General features: G+C 37.8%; 1 protein-coding gene across 1 annotated transcript in view; it reads left to right on the top strand.

Annotated features, from left to right (window-relative positions):
- The window catches only part of DUSP3 (dual specificity phosphatase 3), a 60037-nt gene that overhangs the window by 24436 nt on the left and 12670 nt on the right, over positions 1-22931 (top strand). The window contains exon 2 of the mRNA XM_075177448.1: positions 17052-17278. Within this exon, the coding sequence (XP_075033549.1) occupies positions 17052-17278 (227 nt within the window). The remainder of the gene's footprint in view (positions 1-17051; positions 17279-22931) is intronic.

The raw sequence follows: 22931 nt of genomic DNA, 5'->3' as shown, positions 1-22931 counted from the left end.
TTATAAATCATGAAAACCCAGACTCCCATTCTCATAATGGGCAATAACATGACACCACTTACGGTATAGGTATATAACTGTAGAAATATATACATGTGGTTCTAAATTACCACACATATAAAAAACAAGAACATCAGGTATTCTGTCATAGACATACACTTATATGACATAGAGGCACATAATAGTATAATAGACCCAGCTGACTAATACAGAGACCTCCTAACTATTAATATGCAAAAAAAGTTTCACCTAAAAGAAAAGGAAAAATAATACTAGATTGAAAAGAATGACAATATAAGATGACATTACAATAAAAAGGATGTCATTTCAAAAGCTTCATTAAGACCTTTTGGTGCCAAAGTGTCAAGTTTATACACCCAAAACATCTCTCTACGGGTGAATTTTTTAGCAAGATCACCAACCCTGTGCACCCAACTCCACATGTTCAATCCCTTTAAACCTTAGACCACTAGGGTCCGCATTATGGAATACCAAAAAATGTCTAGACACCGTGTGTAGCTCTTACTTATTTTTAATAGCTCTCGCATGCTCCTGAAGACGTAATTTCAAAGCTCTTTTGGTCTTACCTACATAAGCCTTACCACAAGGGCATTCTATCAAATATATAACTGAAGTTGTTTGACAATTAATCCGATCTTGTATTTCAAATACTTTTTGATGTGAAGAATCATAAAATGTCTTACTCAGGGGAAATATTAATTTGCACATATTACAGCTATTACATTTAAAAGAGCCTTTTCCCAATTTATTCAAAAATGTCACCTTGGTGTCCTTAGTATCTTTTAGTAGACTGGGTGCTAGAAAAGATTTTAAATTTCTAGTTTTTTTAAAAAACAATATCAGGTTTAGGTGGGACTACAGGGCCTAAAATAGGATCCATACCAATCAACTTCCAATATTTGTTCAAGACAAATTTCACCTTCTTATCATCCCTATTAAATTCTGTAATAAATGGAACAATATCAGTTTTCTCCTTCTTATTTTTATTTTTGTACACCAACATGTCCCTTCTCTCTACACCATTTGTTTTTTCTAAAGCCTCCATAATAATTCGATCAGGGTAACATTTCTCCTTAAATCTTTCCACATAGAACGTTATTGTTCCCTATATACATTTTCATCTGAACAGTTTTGTTTAATACGATTGAATTGTGACCTGGGAATATTATTTTTCCACTTAGTAAGATGGCAGCTATCATAATGTAGATAGCTTTTTGTATCCACTTCTTTAATGAAGGTTTTAGTTTGAATCTTAGTACCCTCACTTTCAAGAGCCAGGTCCAGAAATTCTATACTTGTTTTAGATGTGAATCTCAAGTTGTAATCATTCGTGTTCAGATAGCCCAAAAATTCCTCTAAGAGCTGTAAGGGGCCAAATCAAGATAATGTCATCTATATATCTACGATGAAAATTAATATGTGTAGCAAAAGGATTACTCTCACCAAATATCCAGTCAATGTAACATTTACCCATAAAAAGATTGTCGAAACTGGGGGCAAATATAGTCCCCATCGCCGTTCCACAGATTTGTAAAAAGAAATCATCAATAAACTTGAAATAATTTCGAGAGAATATAAACAGAATCAATCTACAGATAAAGTCCTTACGCAGTTCTCATCTAATTGAAGGTAATAATTAACAGCTTCTATCCCCTTAAAGTGGTCAATAGATGTGTATAAAGCCTGTACATCTATTGTGCCTCACCTAAAACTAGATTTCCATTGAATACCATCAAGGAGTTGTAATAAAGAAGTGGAATCCTTTAGATATGCTGGCAATTGACTCGCATACTTCTTAATAAAGGAGTCTACATACTGTGATGCATGAGAGGTCAGCGAGCCAATCACCGCTATTATTGGTCTCCCAGTTTTTTTTTTAGGTATTTATGCACCTTAGGCAGGTAGTAAAATACAAGAATCACTGGTGAATCCTGTAAAAGAAAGAAGAATTCATCTCTCAATGCCTCATGTAGAATAACCCTAAGTTCATGAACAAAGTCACTAGTGGGATCTTTATTTAGTTTCTTATAAGAAGATTCATCAATTAACAACCTTACCGCTTCTGAAATATAGTCAGTCCTATTAAGGATGACAATCCCCCCCCCCTTTGTCAGCTTGCTTAATTATAATTCTCTCATAATTCATCAAATTATCCAGCGATTTTTTTTTTCTCTGAATTAGAAATATTACTTTTAAAGTTCTTAGTTACACTAGCCTGACATAATTCTTCTTTTACTAGTTGATAGAACATCTCTATGTTACTTCCCTTGGACTCAAGGGGATAGAATTTAGATGGTAACTTAAGACCTGATGCTGATTCTCTTGAGTCTACATGTCCAATATCACTATCACTTTTTTTCACTATCACTTTTTTTCAAAAAGTGCCTCTTCAATGTGAGTCTTCTAATAAATCTATTTAAATCCTGAAAAAGTTTAAAATCATTCAATGTACTAGTAGGCACAAAAGATAATCCCTTATTCAATAATTTAAGCTCATCTTGAGTGAGAGCATAATCAGACAAATTGAAAATGCCTAAAGATTTGGGGTCTGTAGATTTCTCTAGTAATGTCTTCTCTTTCTCTCTTAGATCTCCCTCGTTTACCTCTTCGTCTATATACCTCCTTTTCATTGGAGAAGCTATTTTTATATTTTCTCTTAGATGGAATTTTTTGTAAACCGTGTCTTCCTTGGGTGTTGGAGTAGGAGATAAAAAAAATCCTCCTCGGTGCTCCAAAATCTCTCCCTCTGTTAAGGGGAAAACCTGTTTCTTAAATTCAGATGTTGCAATGGTATTATCCTATTATTTGGTGGACCCAGATATTTAGATGGTATAGAAACCCACTCATTTCTTTCTCTAAATTTAGATATATAGGTATTAGTGTCCACTCGTCTGTTCTGTGGCAAATTAGAGGATCCTTCATCAATCTGAGGTTTGATCCAACGGTATACTTGATTATTAACATAATCTTTTTTATCCATTTGATGCCTCCTCTCTTTCCTCTCCACAACCTCTGATTCAAGTCTAATTCTCAAATATCATCATCTGTTACATCAAGTTCTGAAATAAAACCAACAGATTGGTTAAGTGTAAAAGCTTCTTGTGGTTTAACATCTACCACCTAGTGCCACTAACACCTATTACATATAACAGCACAAGTGCTCTGATAATAGGTTTCATGCTAATAATTTCAAGATGGATAGGTGTATTGTCTTATTTCTTCAAAATGTAATACAGAATGTAATATAACTGTATTGTGATCTGGTTATGTTTGAAGTTGTCATATATATGCCTGTATAGAATGTTATAGAATTATATAATGATAGTGTTCATGCTCATTAGTATTGGTACACGTAGAGCTCTATAATTATTGAATGATCAATAGGTTAGCTTCTGACGAAGTGCCACACGTCCTGTTGGGAGAGAAAATAGTCAGGCTTCTTCAGACCCTCAGTCCTGTTTATAACACCTGGGGACATATTTGTTTGACATGAATGTGGTTGTATTTCCTTATTTATCATTGGCTAAGTGGTGTTTCATCTCCCACCCACTGTGATGGACACTCCCTAAGACTTGCATTTTACAGTTTCTGCTACATCTCTCGTTTCACCAACTTGTCCATCCTCCTTTCGGACCACAACCTCCTTTCCTTCATCATCACCTTACCTCATGTTCCTTCCCCTGCACCCATATACACACGCAAACAGCAACATGTCAATACACTTGGCCCGATTCACATCTCATTTTCACTAAAACAACTACTCACCCCTATGACTACCATGCTATGGCCTAATAAAGTCATCTTTTTGTACAGGAAAACACTCAACCCTAGACAATACACTTCCAGTCACCACAGATAGTCTCTGATGAACCAAACTTCAACTATGGCACACTAAACAGACATGCTACCTACTAAAGTGCTCCCACACTGCTGAGCGACACTTTAACTGTAAATTTATCCTTTCATCTTACAACAATGGCCTTTTACTTGCAAAGCATATATACTTGACCCAGTCTCCCAGTCTAACACCAACCCAGTGTTCTCCCTAGCAAATTTAACCAGGTGGGTGGCATTAAGAAGTAGCCGGGTGGGGGCAGTGTAATACTTTGCAATAATATTGAAAAATGTTGGAGGTTACTGCCCACACCTGCCAGGACTAGTCAGACTGGTGGTCAGTGGTCTGACACACACTGCTGGCTGTAGTGCTCACATAGTGCCTGTTCTAATAAGAGAAACAATGATTTATTGTATTATAATAGGACTCTGTTGGGCTCCAAGAGCCATGTGGCAAGTAAAACCAGCCGGTTGGAGCACCTGGCAAATAGGTGCTGGGGAGAACACTGCCAACCTCTCTTTGGGTGCACACTTAGCTGGGTAGAGGTTCCCATTGCCCAGAAACACCCCCTACACTCGAAATATGACAGTCCTATGGGTTAGAATAGTAAGGCAGAAAAAGGCCAAAGTTTTATTGTTCTTTCTTATTTTTTGGCTTTAGTGCATTGTCTTGAATTACTGTTTGGCTTTAGCACTTTTGTGCTTTTCTGTGAATATTGGGAAAAAATGAGGATGGGTTAATATTAACTTTGTATGAAAGTGTTATATTTGGTGATCAGATTAATCTAAAGGAGTTTAATATTAATGTGGGGGTTTTACATTAATGTACAGCTTATGTTATGCCTCATTTTAAAAAACAAAAAAAACCCCTATACTTATATTTATCTACATCTTGTGTAATCCTATGATTATTGCGGCAAGTATCTTTTTTTACTATTATGTTTCTGACCACTCCCGAGATACCCAGCTATTACCTACATATTATTACCAAACCTAGTACACTGAGCAGCTTTCAGGCATATCTCTCTGAAGACCACAAGAAGTATAAAGATAAATGTTTGGACTGCCACGACTCCTATCCAATTAGGAGCATGTTTATCTCCAACAAAGGAATGCTGTCAACATAACTAAATTACACAATCTTTCCAAAATAAAAAAATTAGTAAATTTGATGCGCGATACACAGAAATTCTACATAAAAGCCTAGTATTATTTGGAAACAGTCCTTATTTTAATACATGCTCTGTAGACCATTCCTTGTTGAATAAAACAAGGGAGCAGCCAGAGATGGTTTGTGCTACATTTTTTGCTTGGTGAAGCTGAGCTAATATATTTCAGTTTCCAGTGACAGTGTTTCATTTGAGTCAATAGATGGTATTGCATCTTATTTTATCTCAGCAGAGCCATCACTGTGGTATGGTAAATGCAACTCAACTTATTCGTCTATGTTTTTAAAATAAAATATTTTTTTTATCTCTATATGTGTCAGGAGTGTCAGCCTTATTGGAGGATTTATTGCAATTTAATATTGGCAGTTATGAAAAAAAGATGTTCTATTAATAGAAAACTGTATTTTTGGACACATATTTCTGTTGTTTTGTATTTTTGGTAAAACTAAAAGGCAGCATGAAAAGTTACAGTTTATAAAATCAATGTAAAAATAGCATAAAGAGCCAAAGTTTAAGGAAAAGGTAAAAAAAAGTGCATACTTATACGCACTTACATACAAATTGCATTATTATCTATTTAGTGAGTCACTAAGGCACGTATCTGTGTTTTTTGAGCATGTCCTCCGCAAAATTAGTTATGCTCATGTGCAGAACAGGTTAAACAAGCCTTACTACAGCCTACGATTTAGGGCAGTGAACGGGGTGGAGAAGGGGTGGATTCTCATAGGCAATGTACAGTAAGGGCATTCTCGTACAGGGAACATCCAAATCAGTTTCCAGTGCAAGCTTCTCTGTCCAACACCTAAAGCTCCTACAATGGGCATGCGAGTGCCAGAACTGGACCATGGAACAATGGAAGAAGGTGGCCTGGTCTGAAGAATCACATTTTCTTTTGCATCATGTGGACGACTGGCAGTATGTGCGTCGTCTACATGGGGAAGAGATGGCACCAGGACGCACTATGGGAAGAAGACAAGCCGGTGAAGGCAGTGTGATGCTCTGGGCAATGTTTTGCTGGGAGACCTTGGGTCCTGGTATTCATGTAGGTGTTACTTTCACACGTACCACCTACTTAAACATTGTTGCAGACCACGTACACCCCTTCATGATAACTGTATTCCCTGATGGCATTGGTCTTCTTCAACAGCATAATGCATCCTGTCATACTGCAAGCATTGTTCAGGAATGGTTTGAGGAACATGACAAAGAGTTCGAGGTGTTAACTTGGCCTCAAAATTCTCCATATCTTAATCCGATCGAGCATCTGTGGGATGTGCTGGAAAAACATGTCCGAGCTATGGAGGCCCCACCTCGCAACTTACAGGAGTTAAAGGATCTGCTGCTAATATCTTGGTGCCAGATACCACAGGATACCTTTAGTGGTCTTGTGGAGTCCTTGCCTCGATTGACAGAGCTGTTTTGGCAGCACGAGGTGGACCTACACAATATTTAGTGGGTGGTTTTAATGTTGTGGCTGTTCGATGTATTTGGGTACAGAATACCTATTACTCACAGGTGCTACCACTTTGCTGCATCCTAGTATGACACAGAGCTGTGAGCTTGCTTGCCAATCACTTGTTGCCTGCAGCTCAGACATACATGCCTTTAAGTGCAAAAAGCTGGCAGGTGTTCGGTGGCACCTACAGTGGTGTTGGCAGACAATATGGTCACGGTTTCCCAGTACATTCTCTGTTTTCTGAATAAAAAGGCTGTAGCTACAATTTATGAAACAGGAAAATTGTGTGTATACTTATATGTATGTTTTGCAAAAATGCCACCGTGCTATTACAAATGTGCAGTTCCCTATTCCACTTTTTGGAAGTGCCTCTTTACATAATGTAAGATTTAAACCATGCTACTGTCTACAATCACTTTTGGACAACCATCTTCTATACTGCTTCTTTATGTTTTAAACATGCTGGTCCTGAGTCATAAAAAGGAGTAACTTTGCACCTGAGCAAAACCATGTTGCATTGGAGGGGGAGGTAAATTTAAAGAGTGACAGATTTATAGTTGGGGTAGGACATGCCCTAGATCAACTTTAAATTTCAGTGTAAAATAAAGCTATCAAGTATTTGTGTGCTACATGAAAAATCAGTCATTATTTTCTTTATGTGCAAAGTAATAAACTAATTTGCACCCCTTGCATTGTAACATGGTTTGTCTCGGTGAACATTTACTCCTTTTTTTGCTTTACTTTCTTTAATGACTCAGGCCTGTTGTGAGAGTAAGATCATAATGGAACTGTCTTCATTTCATGCCTCAGACATTTTAGTGGTTTAATTAAAATGTGATTTGCTTGACTATAAATGTGTTTTTCCATATAGGGCCTCAAATTATTGCAGCAAAATTGCATATTTTGCACATTTACCTCTAAAAAACATTATTTTGTTTGCTATGCCATGTGCTTCTCTGTAAAAACCTGTGTTTCACTATTCGCTATATTATAACAGAATTGGCACACAAACCATATTCATGCTATTGGATGTACTGATTCTCTGTTTGTGAACCCTATTTTATTTAAAAAGGGACTTTTAATGAAACCTTTGCTGTTCTGCATCTAGTTTCACCTGTACACTACGGACCTGATTCATGTAAAATAGCCAACATTAAAATATCCATAAAGAGTATATATATATATATATATATATATATATATGTATATATATATATATGTATATGTATATATATATATGTATATATATATATATATATATATATATATATATATGTATATATATATATATATGTATGTATATATATATATATATATATACATATATGTGTGTGCATAAAATAGAATGTAAGCTCTCCAATGAGCAGGGTCCTCCATACCATTTGTTTCCATATCTGCATTTATTTTGTCTACCTTGTATGTCTCTGATTTATGTATGTACTGTTTTCCCTACTGTACGGAGCTGCAAGGCACTACAGCGCCTTGCAAATCTACGACAATAAAAATAATATATATATCCTAGTTGCCAACATTGGCAGCTTGTGTCCCGGGAGATCCGGGGGGCAGGTGGGTGTGTGGGGCTCGAAGAATTGCGCCGTTAGCCCCGATTCCAAAGCTGCCACCACCTTTTTCGACAAATAAAACTAGGGGGTGGGGTCACAATGACGCATCCATGATGCTAATAAGCCCCACCCCCTCCATTTACTTTCCACAGCTGTTCGGGAATCAGGAGAATTGCCCTCTCTCCCAGGAGTCCGGGAGACAGACCCAGATTTCGGGAGAGTTGGCAAGTATGATAGAGATAGATATAGATATATATATATGTTTTTATATTTATTTTATCTCCTTTATTTCTTTTTATTTTCTTTACTTATGAATGTGTTAAACTATGACGAAAGAAATGACTTTTGCAGCTATGTGTTCACACAATGTAAAGTGTTCTCACAATGCCCAAAACAGCCCAATCACAGAGAATCCCGCTCATCATAAACCTCTATTAGTATCTGCCATCTGGAAGCTAAGAACATGAAAATGTCAAAACACAGTAGAGTTTAGAAATACAATTTCATCATCGAGGATCTCTGAATTTTATTTTGACTTGCTCTATCCTGACAGAACAGCAAGATAAGGCAGAGGGATTTAATTAGAAAAATAAGACTGGCTCTGAAATTTTAATTTGTTTTGTCTGAAGGAGTCTCTGGACAGTACATTAAATTTAGGTCCAAACCCCAGCATCTGCTGAATACTGATTGAGCTCCCTAAATTGATACGCAAATGTGACTGTAACCATTGCATTATAACCACTTTGTTAACATTTACCTGTCACCTACACACAAGGGAGGCAGATATGTGGTCTGATATATTATACAATATAGTAATATTTATTAAAAACAGAAATGGTGAAATATTAAAATCAATACACATAATAAAAACATATTGTGACAAAGGGAGGGGTTTGTCACAGGCCACTGAGAGAGGAGTTAGGTATTTAGCAGAAATCTGCAGAGCAAGGCTGCAAACAGTGATACACATTTGTACAGTATTAAAGAGATAGGGGTGGAGAACATATGTGTGGAAAAATAATAGAGTGTAATTAAAACTTACATATTTTGAAGTGGTTTAGGGGTATTATTTCCACAGCTAACAGAAACCTGACAGGGTGTGTCTGCAAACAGACGCACCCTCAGGTGTTCTGTTTGAACACCTGAGGAGAACTCTTCTATAAAGGCCAGGTGGGCTTGTCACCTGTCCATCAAGTTAGGGCTGTGGGAGCGGTATAAAGTATAAAAACTTGAGTTGTTCATTATGTGTTGTGACTGATGCTGACTAGGCCGGTGTCTAGGGAGCTGGGCTCTGTTAATTTAGCGCTCTCATTTCGTTTAGTATGTTTGTGATGTATACATGGTTAGGGTCCCAGTAGGCCCTATTTCTGAGAGCTGCAGAGTTACAAAGGGCACTATTGTGTTAATAGGAGAGGAGAATATAAATATAGCTAATAGTACCTAAGTGATTGTACTCTTTTCCTGTGATATATTGTACAGCCTATCAACTCACTAAAAATGAGGCGGTATTCTCACAAAGGCCACAAGATGGCTGCATTTTTTTTTGGGAGGTAATACTGATACATATATATATATATTTATATATATATATATATGTATATATAATTCTTCACTTTGTGAGGTCAGAAATATATGTAGTTACAGACCAACCCTTTATTCTTAAAAATAATTGTTTTCATTTTACTATTTTGTTAGATTTTGAGTCATATATTGTTATACTTTAGAGCAGGGTAAACCATGCTTAGGGCTTGTACACTTGGGCCTTAAAACTGAAATTTAACGAACATCCGCAAAGTCTAGTATACACTCTGAGGGAAATTCAAATGAATTTGATGCATCTCCAGAACAGTCAGCAGAGAGTATGTTTGGCAAGAAATCTTGGCACACACAGAGGTGTACAGAAAAATGAGTGGAGATTCCTTACTGTAGTGGTGGCAATATCCGCAACCGGACATCCTGGTGATGTCTGGCTGCACATTGCTTTGAATTGAATCTGTCTCTCTGAGGCCACAGCTTAAATAAAATAATGTAAGTAAATGGACTTGTACACACATAAGTTCTGACAAGCGCTTGCTTTGCATTTAGTCAATTTCGACTTTGGCTGCAGTGTTCACAATCAGTAACGCCCAGTAAAGTATAATGGAGTTTTTTGGGAATGCTCATTTACACTCTTTGAAAATTCTATAGTATGCTATACCACACAGCACAGCTGTGAGGCAAATTAATGTGTCTCTGAGCTACCCTTTCCCCTACAGAATCCTCTTTAAACTCCTTACTACCACTTACAAAGCTCTCTCCCAGTCTACTGCCCCCTACATCTCTAACCTCCTTACCATTCACACTCCTGTCCGCTCCCTGCGCTCGGCAAATGACCGTTGCATCTCCTCCACTCTCATTATCCCTTCCCACTCCAGAGTCCAAGACTTCTCCCGAGCTGCCCCCCTGCACTGGAATAACCTCCATCGCTCCATCCGTCTCGCTCCCAATCTGTGCTCCTTCAAACGGGCACTCAAAACTCACCTGTTCCTGAAAGCCTACCAACCATCCACTTACCCCTCATCCACTCTGGTGGTTCTCCCTCCTCTCCCTTGGTCCCTTTTTCTCCCTTGCATCACTGCCTCCCTTCATGCCTGTTTTGTCCACCCTCCCTTAGGATGTAAGCTCGCATGAGCAGGGCCCCTCTCCCCTCCTGTCTCCTTACCAACTCTTTTGCTCCACCCTCACTCAATATGTCTGCCCGGAGTTTCTGAAGCATTGGTACTTAGTGTTTATTGTTCTGTAATGTTTTACACTGTATGGTCTACTGTTCGTACTATGTAAGGCGCTGCGAAAACCCTGTGGCGCCCAACAAATAAATGATAATAATAATAATACCCTGAAGTAAAGACAAATGACCTACACTAACAATGATGGTTGTTTATCAGTGCCCATGTGTACGTAGACTTATTTATTTCTACAACATCTTTCCATTTATAGGTTGCACACTACTCACTACCACAGTTCTGTGAATTTTGTTTCCCACATCTTAACTCGCTGATTTCAGTAATAAACTCATAGCAGCAATATATTGAGAAATATTTTTTATGTAAAAAGAAGTTTTACATCCCGTACTTTTTGTGAAACGGGTAAGTAGAGCAAATCATTTCCATTATAAGATAATTGTCATTCCTCTCAGCAGACAAGTCACAGTACTGTAGCCTTTGAGGGAGCTACCTGTCTGTGAAAGTTGAGACTGTGCAATTGATTTTAAACAGAGAACCAGAAAATAAATGTGTTAGTATATCCAATAATTAGCTTATTCCTGTTCTCTTTCCTCCCTTATATTTATGAATGTTTGTTTGTTCCCTTATTAATCGTATCTGGGGAGGGTGCTATTATCTGAACTCGTTTTATCAGATTACAGAATACAAAGAAAGAAACAGTTACTTTTTTGATGACGCACAGCCAGAGACGCTACATTAAAATATACATTTTATTAACATATCTTTCAAATTCATAGATCTGTTAACTAATCATATGTTAAAAGCAGTGAACTAAAACATTAATGGGATAGGATGTGACAAGAAAATAAGTGTAATGAAATGTATTTCTGTGTATAGTACATTCTACTAATAATTAATTTATACCCTAATAAATCAAGTTTTGAATAATCACCTGAATTGTGTGCTGCTTATATTATACACAGTCAATATAATTGATTCCTAGTTACACAGAATCTGATAGTAGCCGTTAGTTTATCATTCTGAAAATTAAGAGAGTCACAACTATTAATCTAGTGGCCATTTGTTTTTCGCTTCTTCGAAAATTCATTAATCCTTCATTGGTAAGATGGTGAAGTGAGATAGCGACAGTATTGTTGCAGTTCTGTAGCCACTTAACAAGTAGGGGGTGTGCAACTAAGTAGCATATGATTGAACTGGCTACAGATGTTGCTATTCCCCATTCATAGCATTCGCCACTATCGGATTCTGTGTAACTAGGAATCAATTCTACATATTGATTACATATAATATAAGGAACAGAAAATCCAGTTTGCTATTCAGAATTTGATTTATTAGGGTTTAAATTGATGAGACAGCAATATACACAGTAATACATTTTATTACATTTACTTGTTGCAGTCTATCCTATTAATTTTTTATTTCACTGGTTTTAAATTTCATTTGGTAACAGATATATGAATTTTAAAGCAATATTAATAAAATGGGTCCTCAGTGCGGAACTCTGGTTACTAAGTGAATTAATGAGAATATGCGGCTAAGTGGTTAGCACTTCTGCCTTACAGCACTGGGTTCATGAGTTCAATTCCTGGCCATGGCCTTATCTGTTAGTAGTGTTTATGTTCTCCCCGTGTTTACGTGGGATTCCTCCGGGTGCTCCAGTTTCCTCCCACATTCCAAAAACATACTGGTAGGTTAATTGGTTAGGTTAGTCTGTGTGTGTGTGTGTGTCTGTGTGTGTGTGTGTGTGTGTGTGTGTGTTAGGGAATCTAGACTGTAAGCCCCAATGGGGCAGGGACTGATGTGAGTGAGTTCTGTACAGTACTGCAGAATTAGTGGCGCTATATAAATAAATGGTGATGATTATGATTGCATTACCTGATATACAGCATCTAGATGGGGTTTGATGGTAAATTATGCGCTGAGAACACACCTGACAAGCTAAGGGACCCAAAAAGCATTGTCTAGTAAACCTTAAAACACAAATGCCACAAATAGTGCCCACTAAACAACATACACTAAGCAGACAGTAATGTCTCTACATACATACTACACTCATTACACATTGTACATGAACCACTACATGCTTCTCACTCCATCGGCACACCCACCTCACCCTCCGCCAGCACTCACCAACTCAAGAGTGTCTGCTATTGGATCCAGCAAATAGAGAACCCAGGATATAGAGAATAATGGGCCTCATTTAAAGTTGAGTGCACATAAATGCAGGACATAAAATTGTGCTCTTAACTAGTTATTTTGAGTTGCACACTGTTACACTTTTACACAGAGAATATCACCGACTGGTATTAGCGCTACTAACCTGAGAGGCGCGGAGTCTACCAAACCACCGGTGTTCACCAGGGACCCCCGCAAGGAGGTTTGGGCTTCTCTGCGTGCGATGTGCAGGTCGCGGTTGTCCCAGGAAGTCACCAGTGCAGCGAATAGGGTAGTCACACAGGCCGAGTCGAAACCCAGGAAGCGAGGTACCACGGAGAGTAGGCAAGAGTGGTCAGGGACGGTCCAAATGTCAATACCAGTGCGGGCAGCGAAGTACAAGGGAAATCCGGAAGAGAGGTCAAACCAGCCAAGGAGTCTATACACAGGAGTTCAGGAACAGGAATGCAAACTAAATGCTGGAGCAGGGTAGAACCAATACTATGGCACTAGACATGTGTCAGAGGCTGCTTTAAGTACTCTAAGGTGCCTTCTGATTGGGTTAGGGAGATTTAGGCGGTTTAGACATGCTGGCTGCAGACAGGTGAGTAGAGATAGAGTTCTGCTGCTAGGCAACAGGACGTGGATTGCGGAGAGAAGGTGCCCATCTCCGGCGCCTGTGGAGAGCGCGGAGACGGCACCTGACACACACGTCTTGAGATATACAGTATATAAGTGAAAATTGGGTGTAAGAATTCAGTCACATCAAAATATGCTTACAGAGCCTCTAGATACACTTTTTTCGTATCTTTATGTGACCACATACTGGACACACCAATCATCATTAACTAGATATTTAAGTGTGTTAATGTGCTATTTAAAGAAAAAAGTCCTATGTGGGATTGCAGCTTGCAATATATCCATTTGCATTGTTTTTTTTCATTACAGTTAACACATTGATATAATTTGCACCTGTACTCTCTTAATCCTGAAACTTCAATACAGTATGCATCGCATTTAATCCACTTCATAGGGATGATCAATTCAACTTTGACAGCTAATGGACGACAAAATCAAAATAAACCTTGCTCATAAATGTGCATTTTCATTGTACTGCAAAATTATAATATAATATATCATTTAAAAATGTGGATAGTGTGTACTGCCATCTCTAAATTAAAAGTAGTCAGGGGCTCAGGAACCATTTTCATTATTTCCTGGCCACTTGATAATTACATAATATACAGTGTTAAAAAAACCTCAGAAGGCTTAAAATGTGCATTGCCATTAATATAACATCAGGCCCAGTTCAAACTTAGTTAAAAATATTCACACCGGAGATGACCTGAAATAATCTGTACTGCTGTTTACATCCTCTCAAAGTTATTTTTGGATGAAGCCAATATATTAGCATGAAATATATTTTATTTTGTTTTAGTTTTATCATTTCATTTGATGCTGTATTTTTTTAGGCCAGTTTTATTTATTTGTGTGAGCTGTGAGCTAAGGACAGAGATGTGAGTAGCAGTACAAGAGTTATTTCGAAGAACAGATGTTCCTACTCAATAGTGGACATATTCTATCTCAGGCAATTGTAGTATGCCATTTGAATTGTAACACAGCCTACTGTTCAGTGTTTATAAAAAGATCTGTTTCATTTGAAGAGGCAGAATGTCAGGATTGAAATTTTAAGTGATATCACAGCGCAAGCTTGTATTTTGTAAATAAACAATAATACATTTTTCTTAAAGTTCGGAGTGCTGTAAAAATTGAGTTATTACTTTAACAATCCTAATGCTCCGATTGACTAAATGTAGTTTTAGCCAAGCCCAGTTAATATTCTGCACATCCGTATGACCCCTGTTCTAAAGAATGACAACAATAGGCACTCCTTTGTTAAATCACCTACTTTAGTGGTGCTACACTTTTTTACCCAGTTGCCAGTGTGCCATTGTTCTGGATCCCAAAAGAGGCAGATTGCATAGAATGCATTGTATATCTCACAATCTTGAGACTTCAAAAGCATATTGAGACCTCATTTGGGTTCCTAACCCACAGTTTACGCACCTCTAACTTGCAGCAGTTATTTTGTGAGTTGAACCATTATTTAGTCTATCAATTCCCAGGGAACTAATGACATTGCTAAGGCAAAGATGTGCTTTGTGTGTCCACTTTAAAGGAGAACTTTCATAAAAGTAATATTCTTTTTACTGTTTTAAACCCTGAAAGCATACAGTGTAACTCCATATACAGAGGTATTTTAAGAAGTTTATAATATATAACTGCAAAAAATTCTGTGAGAAAGCCATGCTAAATGTGGGCGAAAGCTGCTTAATAGAAAAGGGTGTAACATCACCAGTGTTTTTTGTGTATTAAAGGCATGGCCTAAATTGTTCCTATTTGGCAAGTGGGAATGCTGGCAAAATGCTAATGAGTTCACTCCAGTGTGTAGGAAACAGATGCAGGTTTTTATGTCATCCAGCAATTCTTACCTCCATTATTTTGTACTTAAATTAAGATTAAAGCTGTAAATCAAACAGGTTCATCCATGTTTGATAATACAATGGAAAGGGCTGCGCTCAACCCCAAATCTGGTAAGAGCAGCAATACTCAGGAATCCCTTCCTGTAAATCACCACATATACATATACACAATGTATTGCGCTCAATTGCCAAAAATGCATACGAACATGATCAAAATGTCAGTGGTTAATAAATCAAGGTCTAGTCCTAATATTAAATGATGATAGGAAGCCAATAAGGCTAATGATAATGCAATATATGGTCAAATGTATAATGACAAGGTATAAATATTGAACTAAACGTCCAATATATTATGTAAGTGACCAGATGTTAAACAAAATATATTGGAACCGGATATGTTGATCCATGTTTGAGCCTGTTCACAAATGTGCAAATCTGCTTGAATATGTTTGAGCTTAAACTGATACATTTTTACTCTATTTAATGGCGAAAATGAAATGGCGAACATTAGCCGCAGAACTCTAACTTCAAACACAGTGTACGCTTTTCGAATTATAACAAATTCTTAATCATTTTGTATTTAAAAATCTTATTTTAATTGTGTTTGAAACTAAAAATGTTTCTTTCACATGTGCTAGCAGCTGTCAAATCAGTGATTGCATCCCACTGGATGCAGGTGGATACACCTTCTCTTTAAGCAGTTAAAAACTGCATATGGCATGTTGTATGCATGGAAAAGATCACTTGCCATCTCCACGAGAGACTGGACCTCTTTAATCACGCTTGGTCTCCTGAGCTCTTCTGACAACGTCCTGCCCACACCTAGCTCTCATCTGAGCTGCCCTCTTTGCTAAAATTCGTGCATAGACTGCTGAGTGCACCTACTACCACCTAAAAATGTACCTAACATCTATTCCATCTCCCTCTTTGTTTGTATGATATTACTATTTATTCAAAAATGTTTTATATATTTGCAACAAAATATGAACCTTTTCTCATTTGTCCTTTCAAAATAATTTAAAAAAATAAATACTTAGAAATAGTCATTTTAATGCGAACAGCAAACCTCAAATGCTAACTGTGAACTGCATACGCAAGTTACACATTTCTAACAACAAATTTGGGGTCTATTGACTATAGTATCAGAAATGTGTGGCCTTTGGACAAACGAAATTCAGTCGAATTTCAAAACAGTTAAAAATTCCCAGCATCTCTACTGCTGAGAAACATCCTGCGACATTATCATCCTGCCAGTTTTCAGTACATTGGCTTTGACTAATCACGTAAGATTAGAGTTTGATCACACCAACAGCTAGATTATATGATACCGAAGACAGTTATGATGGAGAGGAAGGGGCACATTTTTCTAGCAGTTTTTTGCTCCAAAATTGACATTATGATTATTAACTTTATATAGTGCTATCATATAAAGCAGCAGTTTACAGAGAAACCTGCAGACTCTCTACTACATATAAAAATATGTAAATTTTCTGAATCTGCAAATTGTTAACGAGAACACAACATTAGCAAACTAATGATGCTGGTAATATGGAACCTTCCTGCTGTAACGTTTGACTTGCATGTTTGCCTCTCTGCATAGTAATTACGTGTTTGTTGTTTCCAATATATAACATCATTTTGTCTTTTAGGTTCATTGCGCAGAACATCATGAGGTTGCAGCGCCTTGGAATTACTCACATTCTCAATGCTGCAGAAGGGAATTCTTTCATGCACGTGAACACAAACACTGCCTTTTACAATGGCACAGGCATTACCTATCATGGTATTAAAGCCAACGACAGACCAAATTTTGACCTCAGCTCTTACTTTGAGGAAGCCTCTGACTTTATCGATAAAGCATTATCGCAAAAAGACGGTGAGTGCTTCTAGAGTTCTGTTATAAGCATTAAAGATATGTTTAGGGGAATTTTACCATTGACAATTGGAGCTATTGGTTGGACAATCTCAGTATATTTTAAAGAACTCTTACCTGATATTGACAATATGGTCATTTGGCTAATTAATGATAATATCACATTGATTGACAGCATGACAAAGAGTGACATTACCTGTAAACATAAAGGCATTGAGAATCAAAACAGTAAATGATAGACCTTTATGCAAAATTTAACATGTAGAAAAAAGAAATCTGCTTTGCCACATTTAATGCTACATTTATATAACTACAATTATTATTTTTATTGTAGATGTTGATTTTTGTAGGTGACACAATGCTCTGCAGCACTGGACAGCAGTGAAAACAGCATAAATAAAACAGAAAATGTAGAGGGAGCAGAGCAGAGAAAAGGGGAGCATGTGTGGATCAGTAGAGATTAGGACGTGAGACTGTACCAATGAGTAGTATAGGTGGGAGGCTCTTGTAAAGATGTGGATTTTTAGATAGCGTTTAAAGGCTAGAGCAGAGCTTATTCAGTCATAGTAAGACATTCCATAGGTAAGCAGCAGTGCCCGGGCAGTCTTGTAGGTGGGAATGAGAGAATATTATCAGAGATAAAATCAGAGGCAGATTTGAAAGGGTGTCAAGCGGAGTATTTGAAGACGAGATTCAAGATGAAGGAGTATTGGTTTTGAGGGCATTGCCAATGAATGTAATCGCTTCGGAATAATTATGATGCCACGGATGGGGAGCAGCGGTAGAGGAAGATCAGTCTTGCCACAGCGTTTAGTCTAGATTGAATCCGCGACAGTAGGTAAGGGGAATGCCAGATAGGAGGAGATTGCAGTAGTCTAGTCAGGGTTGTATTTTGGTTAAGAAAAGTGCAAATTCTAGCAATATTTCAAAGGTGGCGGACTGTGAGAGAGACTGGATGTGAGAAGTAAATCAGAGGATGGAGTCGAGGGTGGCACCATAGCAGTTAGCTTGGAAGACTTATGAAATTGGTGGTGTTGTTGACGGGCGGTGACTCTGGTAGGAGGGAGGTTAAAGAGCTCTGTTTTGGTTGTGGGGTGAGATAATGAGATGAGTGCCGAGACTTTGTCCTCGGTTACAGGACAGATTGAACTGAGGGTGAATTGGAGAATTCAAGAGAGGTGGATGGGGCTGCGTGGCCTGCCATCTACTTCTAATATAAACTCATTCTCATCTCATGCCAAAGTCATGGACTATGAGGGAGAGAGGGTGATGGTAGCAAATAGGCATTGGGGGTTTGAATATTGGGTGGATATTAAGGAATTGAAGTATGTTTGTTTGTCTGGCAAGTGAAAAGACAGTGTTGTAGGACACAAATAAGAATTTATAGTAACGGACTTTGGCCTTGGAGTGAGATATTCTCCAGTGCAGGAGCACTTCTGCAGGTAGTGGATGTGTTTGTTGTTCTGTTGTTGAGCATTGGCTCACCGAAACAGGCATTACCTATTATGGTATTCAAGCCAGTGGGCAATTTTTGAACTCACTTACTTTGAGGAAGCCTTATTGAAAAAGCATTAACACAATAATAAGAAAGCAAGATTTTTTTTTGTCAAATGTAACAAATGGGGATATGAAATTTTTTGCTGAAAGCTAACATGGGAAATTTAATTGGCCGTGTTACTATCGAAAGTAACGCGGCCTGCGCACTATTACCAATTACTTTGGTAATATTGCGCATTTTTACCATTAGTGCGGCCATTTTTAATGCTGATTTTTGTTTGCGGCTCTGCATAATTTCAGGTTAAAATTACCATATGAACGTTAATAGTGTGCAGGTCGCGTTTCTTTTCAGAGCAACGCCGCCAATTGAATTCCCCCTATAGAGTGTTACATACAGAAGACCAAGGGTTAAAGTTGGTATGGAACTAAAAAATATACCACAGTCAATAATACGAGAAGTGGTATATAGTGGATTTGGCTTGGTAGTATAACCAATCAGACACCCACTTTCTTCCAATAGTGAGACATGTTACAGGAGGCAAATCAATGCTCTCACACAAGCTACATATAGACATAGACGCTCTGAGCTAAAATACAGACACATGACACATTAAAGCACAAGCAGACCCTAAACTAAAAATCAGAAACTCACACAGAACTAAAAGAAAAAGAAAATAAAACAAGCACACAAACATGACAATGCTTTATTATTTTAATTATACATTATTCAAACATTCACACTCGCCAACAACCAAGTCCTTTTATTAATTATTATAATAATGTAACCTAAAAGGGATGCCTGCCTAATTAAAAATTCAGAAATCCTTCCCCTATTCATATTAAGAGGTCTATTTATCAAGACTCTCCGATATTGAAGAATTTGATAGAAAATCTTTGATTGTACAATTTATTAATATAAGGTCACCGGGGCAGCTGAGCGGTGCTGGCAATACTGGATAGCAGCCATATGCACTAGAACTGTAAGTCTGGACTTGGGCTTCCAGTTCCAGATTTGCATTAAAAAAAGTAAAGAAAAAAAAAAAAAATTGTAAAAAAAAAAAAAATTGTAAAAATATAAAATAACTTTACTAGTGGAATAACGATTGTAGTTGCTGGTGAGGAAAGTGTGTGTGGGTATTGTTAAGCTTTGGCATTATCTCCAGGCACTGGATGGCAAATATTAGTCCAGGGTGCAAGACTCTGCTCAGCAGCCTATTAGGAACATTTGAAAGGCAAAAAACATGCATTTAGCCCAGTGACCCAGGCCATGGTAGCCCACTATGGGACTAGCTCAGCTGGCGATAATACCAGTGCCTAACAATACCAACACACACTTTCCTCAACAGCAAGTACAATTGTTTTTCCATTACTTTATGGAACGTGTTCTCCACAACTCTTAAATTGTAAGCTCATTTGCACAGTGTCTTCTTTACCTTCAGTTTCATGTCATTGTATTTAATTTGTTTGTGTCATGATCCTCTCAATGCACAGCACTGTGTAATATAATATGCCTGGACTTTATAAATAAAAAGATAAAAAAGGAATTGCGCATAGGTGTGAAGGAGCCCTCACAGTACACAGATTCAAGCTTCTTCCTTTGTGTGTCTGTCAAAAGAGAAAAAAAATTTGTAAATTGCCAGAATTTGTTGTCATTTGTTCCATTTTTTCATTTCCTGAACCTGAATACTTACACCGTGTCTGGAACGTGTTGTGGCAGTAAAGGGAGACATCCATAAAATTAACATTATTTTATCTCTTTCGCCACTGAACCATGATATTTAGCTATTTTAAGCCAAGCTACAGAAATTACTTTTATTTTTCTCATAAATTCGTGTATGAGGGCGTGCTGGGAGTTCTAGTTGGGCAAAAACTGGAGAGTCACACAAAACTTATCCCTGCTGTTACAATGTCAGTCATTTTAATGGATTACTGTATATCACTGTGAAATCTGTATGACAAGATAATTGCTGGGAAAATTAAGCTTTATTTGCTTGATTATTTTAGTTTTATTATTAACAACATACTTGCCAACTCTCCCGGGAATATCTGGGAGACTCCGGAATTCTGGGTGGGTCTCCTGGTCTATCGGGAGAGTAGGGTATCCTCCCACATTTGGGAGCCGGCATGACGCAATTCTCAGGGAATGGCATCATTTAACCCCACCCACTGTAAAATGACGCATAAGCGTCAATACGTCAAAGAGGGCGTGACTAAAATGTGTGAGATCCGCCCAACCCTCACCGCCCATACCCCTCTCCTCCCCTCTGAGAACTCACAGAGGCAAACATCATAAAGGTGACAAGTATGATTAACAACAATGCAGACAATATTTATGTTTGAGGGATAAAAATAAGTAAAAGAGACTTATAGTCAGGTAAAGCCAAGTCTGAACGAGATCATGTTCGATTCTAAGGAAACACAAATATATGTTTGCTTTGCATTTCCTGACATTAATTCTGGAACTGTTTATTTCTACATTTCATAAATAATGATTTTAAATATTAATACAGATGTTTTAAAAATATTTTTCTTTCCTTTTCTGTACTACTTTTCCAGTTCAATTGGGCTAAGATTTACTAAAGTGCAGTTTACTATTCAAATTTCAAGCCGTGATACATCCAATGTGGTTTGTTTACACAAGCTGCAATACTTATCATCTTGTGGTTTGCATGAAATCACAATCACATCCAATATAAGGAAGTTTGAAAAGACCTAAAGCGTTTGTGGTTTTGAGCAAATCGTTGTTTTTCAATCCAAGCCGCATGGTAAAACTGTGTCTGAAGCAAACATGAAGTTTTACGGCGTGGTTTCAATTGGATATATGTTGTCAACAGTCTTAGTGCACTTAACACTTTAGTAAAGTGCCTGGAAAGTGTTGCCTGTGTATTGCCACTCATATTGATATACACAGATTGGAATAATCCCGTGATCACAAAATGCACAGCACATAATAATTTGTTCAGGACATGCATTGCATTGGAGTAATTTATTACAGGCTCCATTTCAGCCCTGACCTGCTTATAGAGACTGAGGAGTGTCTTGAGCTTCAGCCCAAACATCATTGTCAAAGAGAGATTCCAGGGACAATGTTCTGTAAAGACGCTAACTCTGCAGACCTCTGCAACAACCATTGCTCTGTTATACACCCTATCCTGCATTTGTTGTACAGGAAATTGGGGACACCAACAATTCCACCGGTCATCAGCATTTTGTGCTCTCCCTCCTACCTCCGTGCGGCATCTTTAAAGGCTGGAGGTTCCCACATGCAACTCTCCACCTCTTTCACATTGCCTGTCACTGATTTTGACAGTCCCACAGTAGTGAGCACATTTTGTCCTTTGTATTTGCATCCTGCTCAAATTGCTTCTCGTCAACCAGAGTCATATCTCAAATATCAGGTGACTTGCTGTTTGATATATTGCACCATTTGTATGTTTCTCATGTCTCAAATCTGACATTGGTGTGTGAGATCTTTTGTAATAATGTGGTTTGATGTGTAGTCTTGTCTTTGATAAATTGCATGTTTTGCAAACCGCTTATCAAACCGCATGAAAAATTGCTGTTTTACAAAACTGCACTCTTCGGCCTAAGTACTTGTAAATAAATAATCACACAAGTGGACAGGTCACTGCCTCCCACAAGATCACTGAAATACTATATACCGCTCTGACAATTCTGATGCTCTGATTGGCTAATAAGCTGGGGCATCGCAGACGAGCAGGAGATGAAGAATGAATATAATAATGTACTTTAAATGCAGTACATACCCATAGAAAAAACATTTGGATAGATGAGCAACATAAACATTTTCCTGTGCTTCCATCTGCTCACGGTTAAACAACAGAGGTTATGTAAGTACAAAGCTGCAGATGCCAGCAGAATCATGAGCAGGTAAATATCTTATAGCATACGTTTAAAATGAGAAAATCATCACTAAAAGCAATTTCTCATTAAATAAATATGAATGCAGACAGGGATGGTTCCAGGCTTATCTAAAAACCACAGTCACCTGGGCTCCAATTCATGGCTTGCCCACTTGCCTTCTAGCCATGTATGTACACATTCCAAAAATTTCAATCAGTTGTTGTGCCACACTGTGTGTGAAACTGGCAAAGTAAAGGTGTGCCAGCTGCTCTCAGTATGGGTGGGCTAGAGCCAA

Source organism: Mixophyes fleayi, chromosome 6, assembly GCF_038048845.1.
Source record: "Mixophyes fleayi isolate aMixFle1 chromosome 6, aMixFle1.hap1, whole genome shotgun sequence".
Classification (NCBI taxonomy): domain Eukaryota; kingdom Metazoa; phylum Chordata; class Amphibia; order Anura; family Limnodynastidae; genus Mixophyes; species Mixophyes fleayi.
This window is presented reverse-complemented; position numbering and strand designations above follow the sequence as displayed.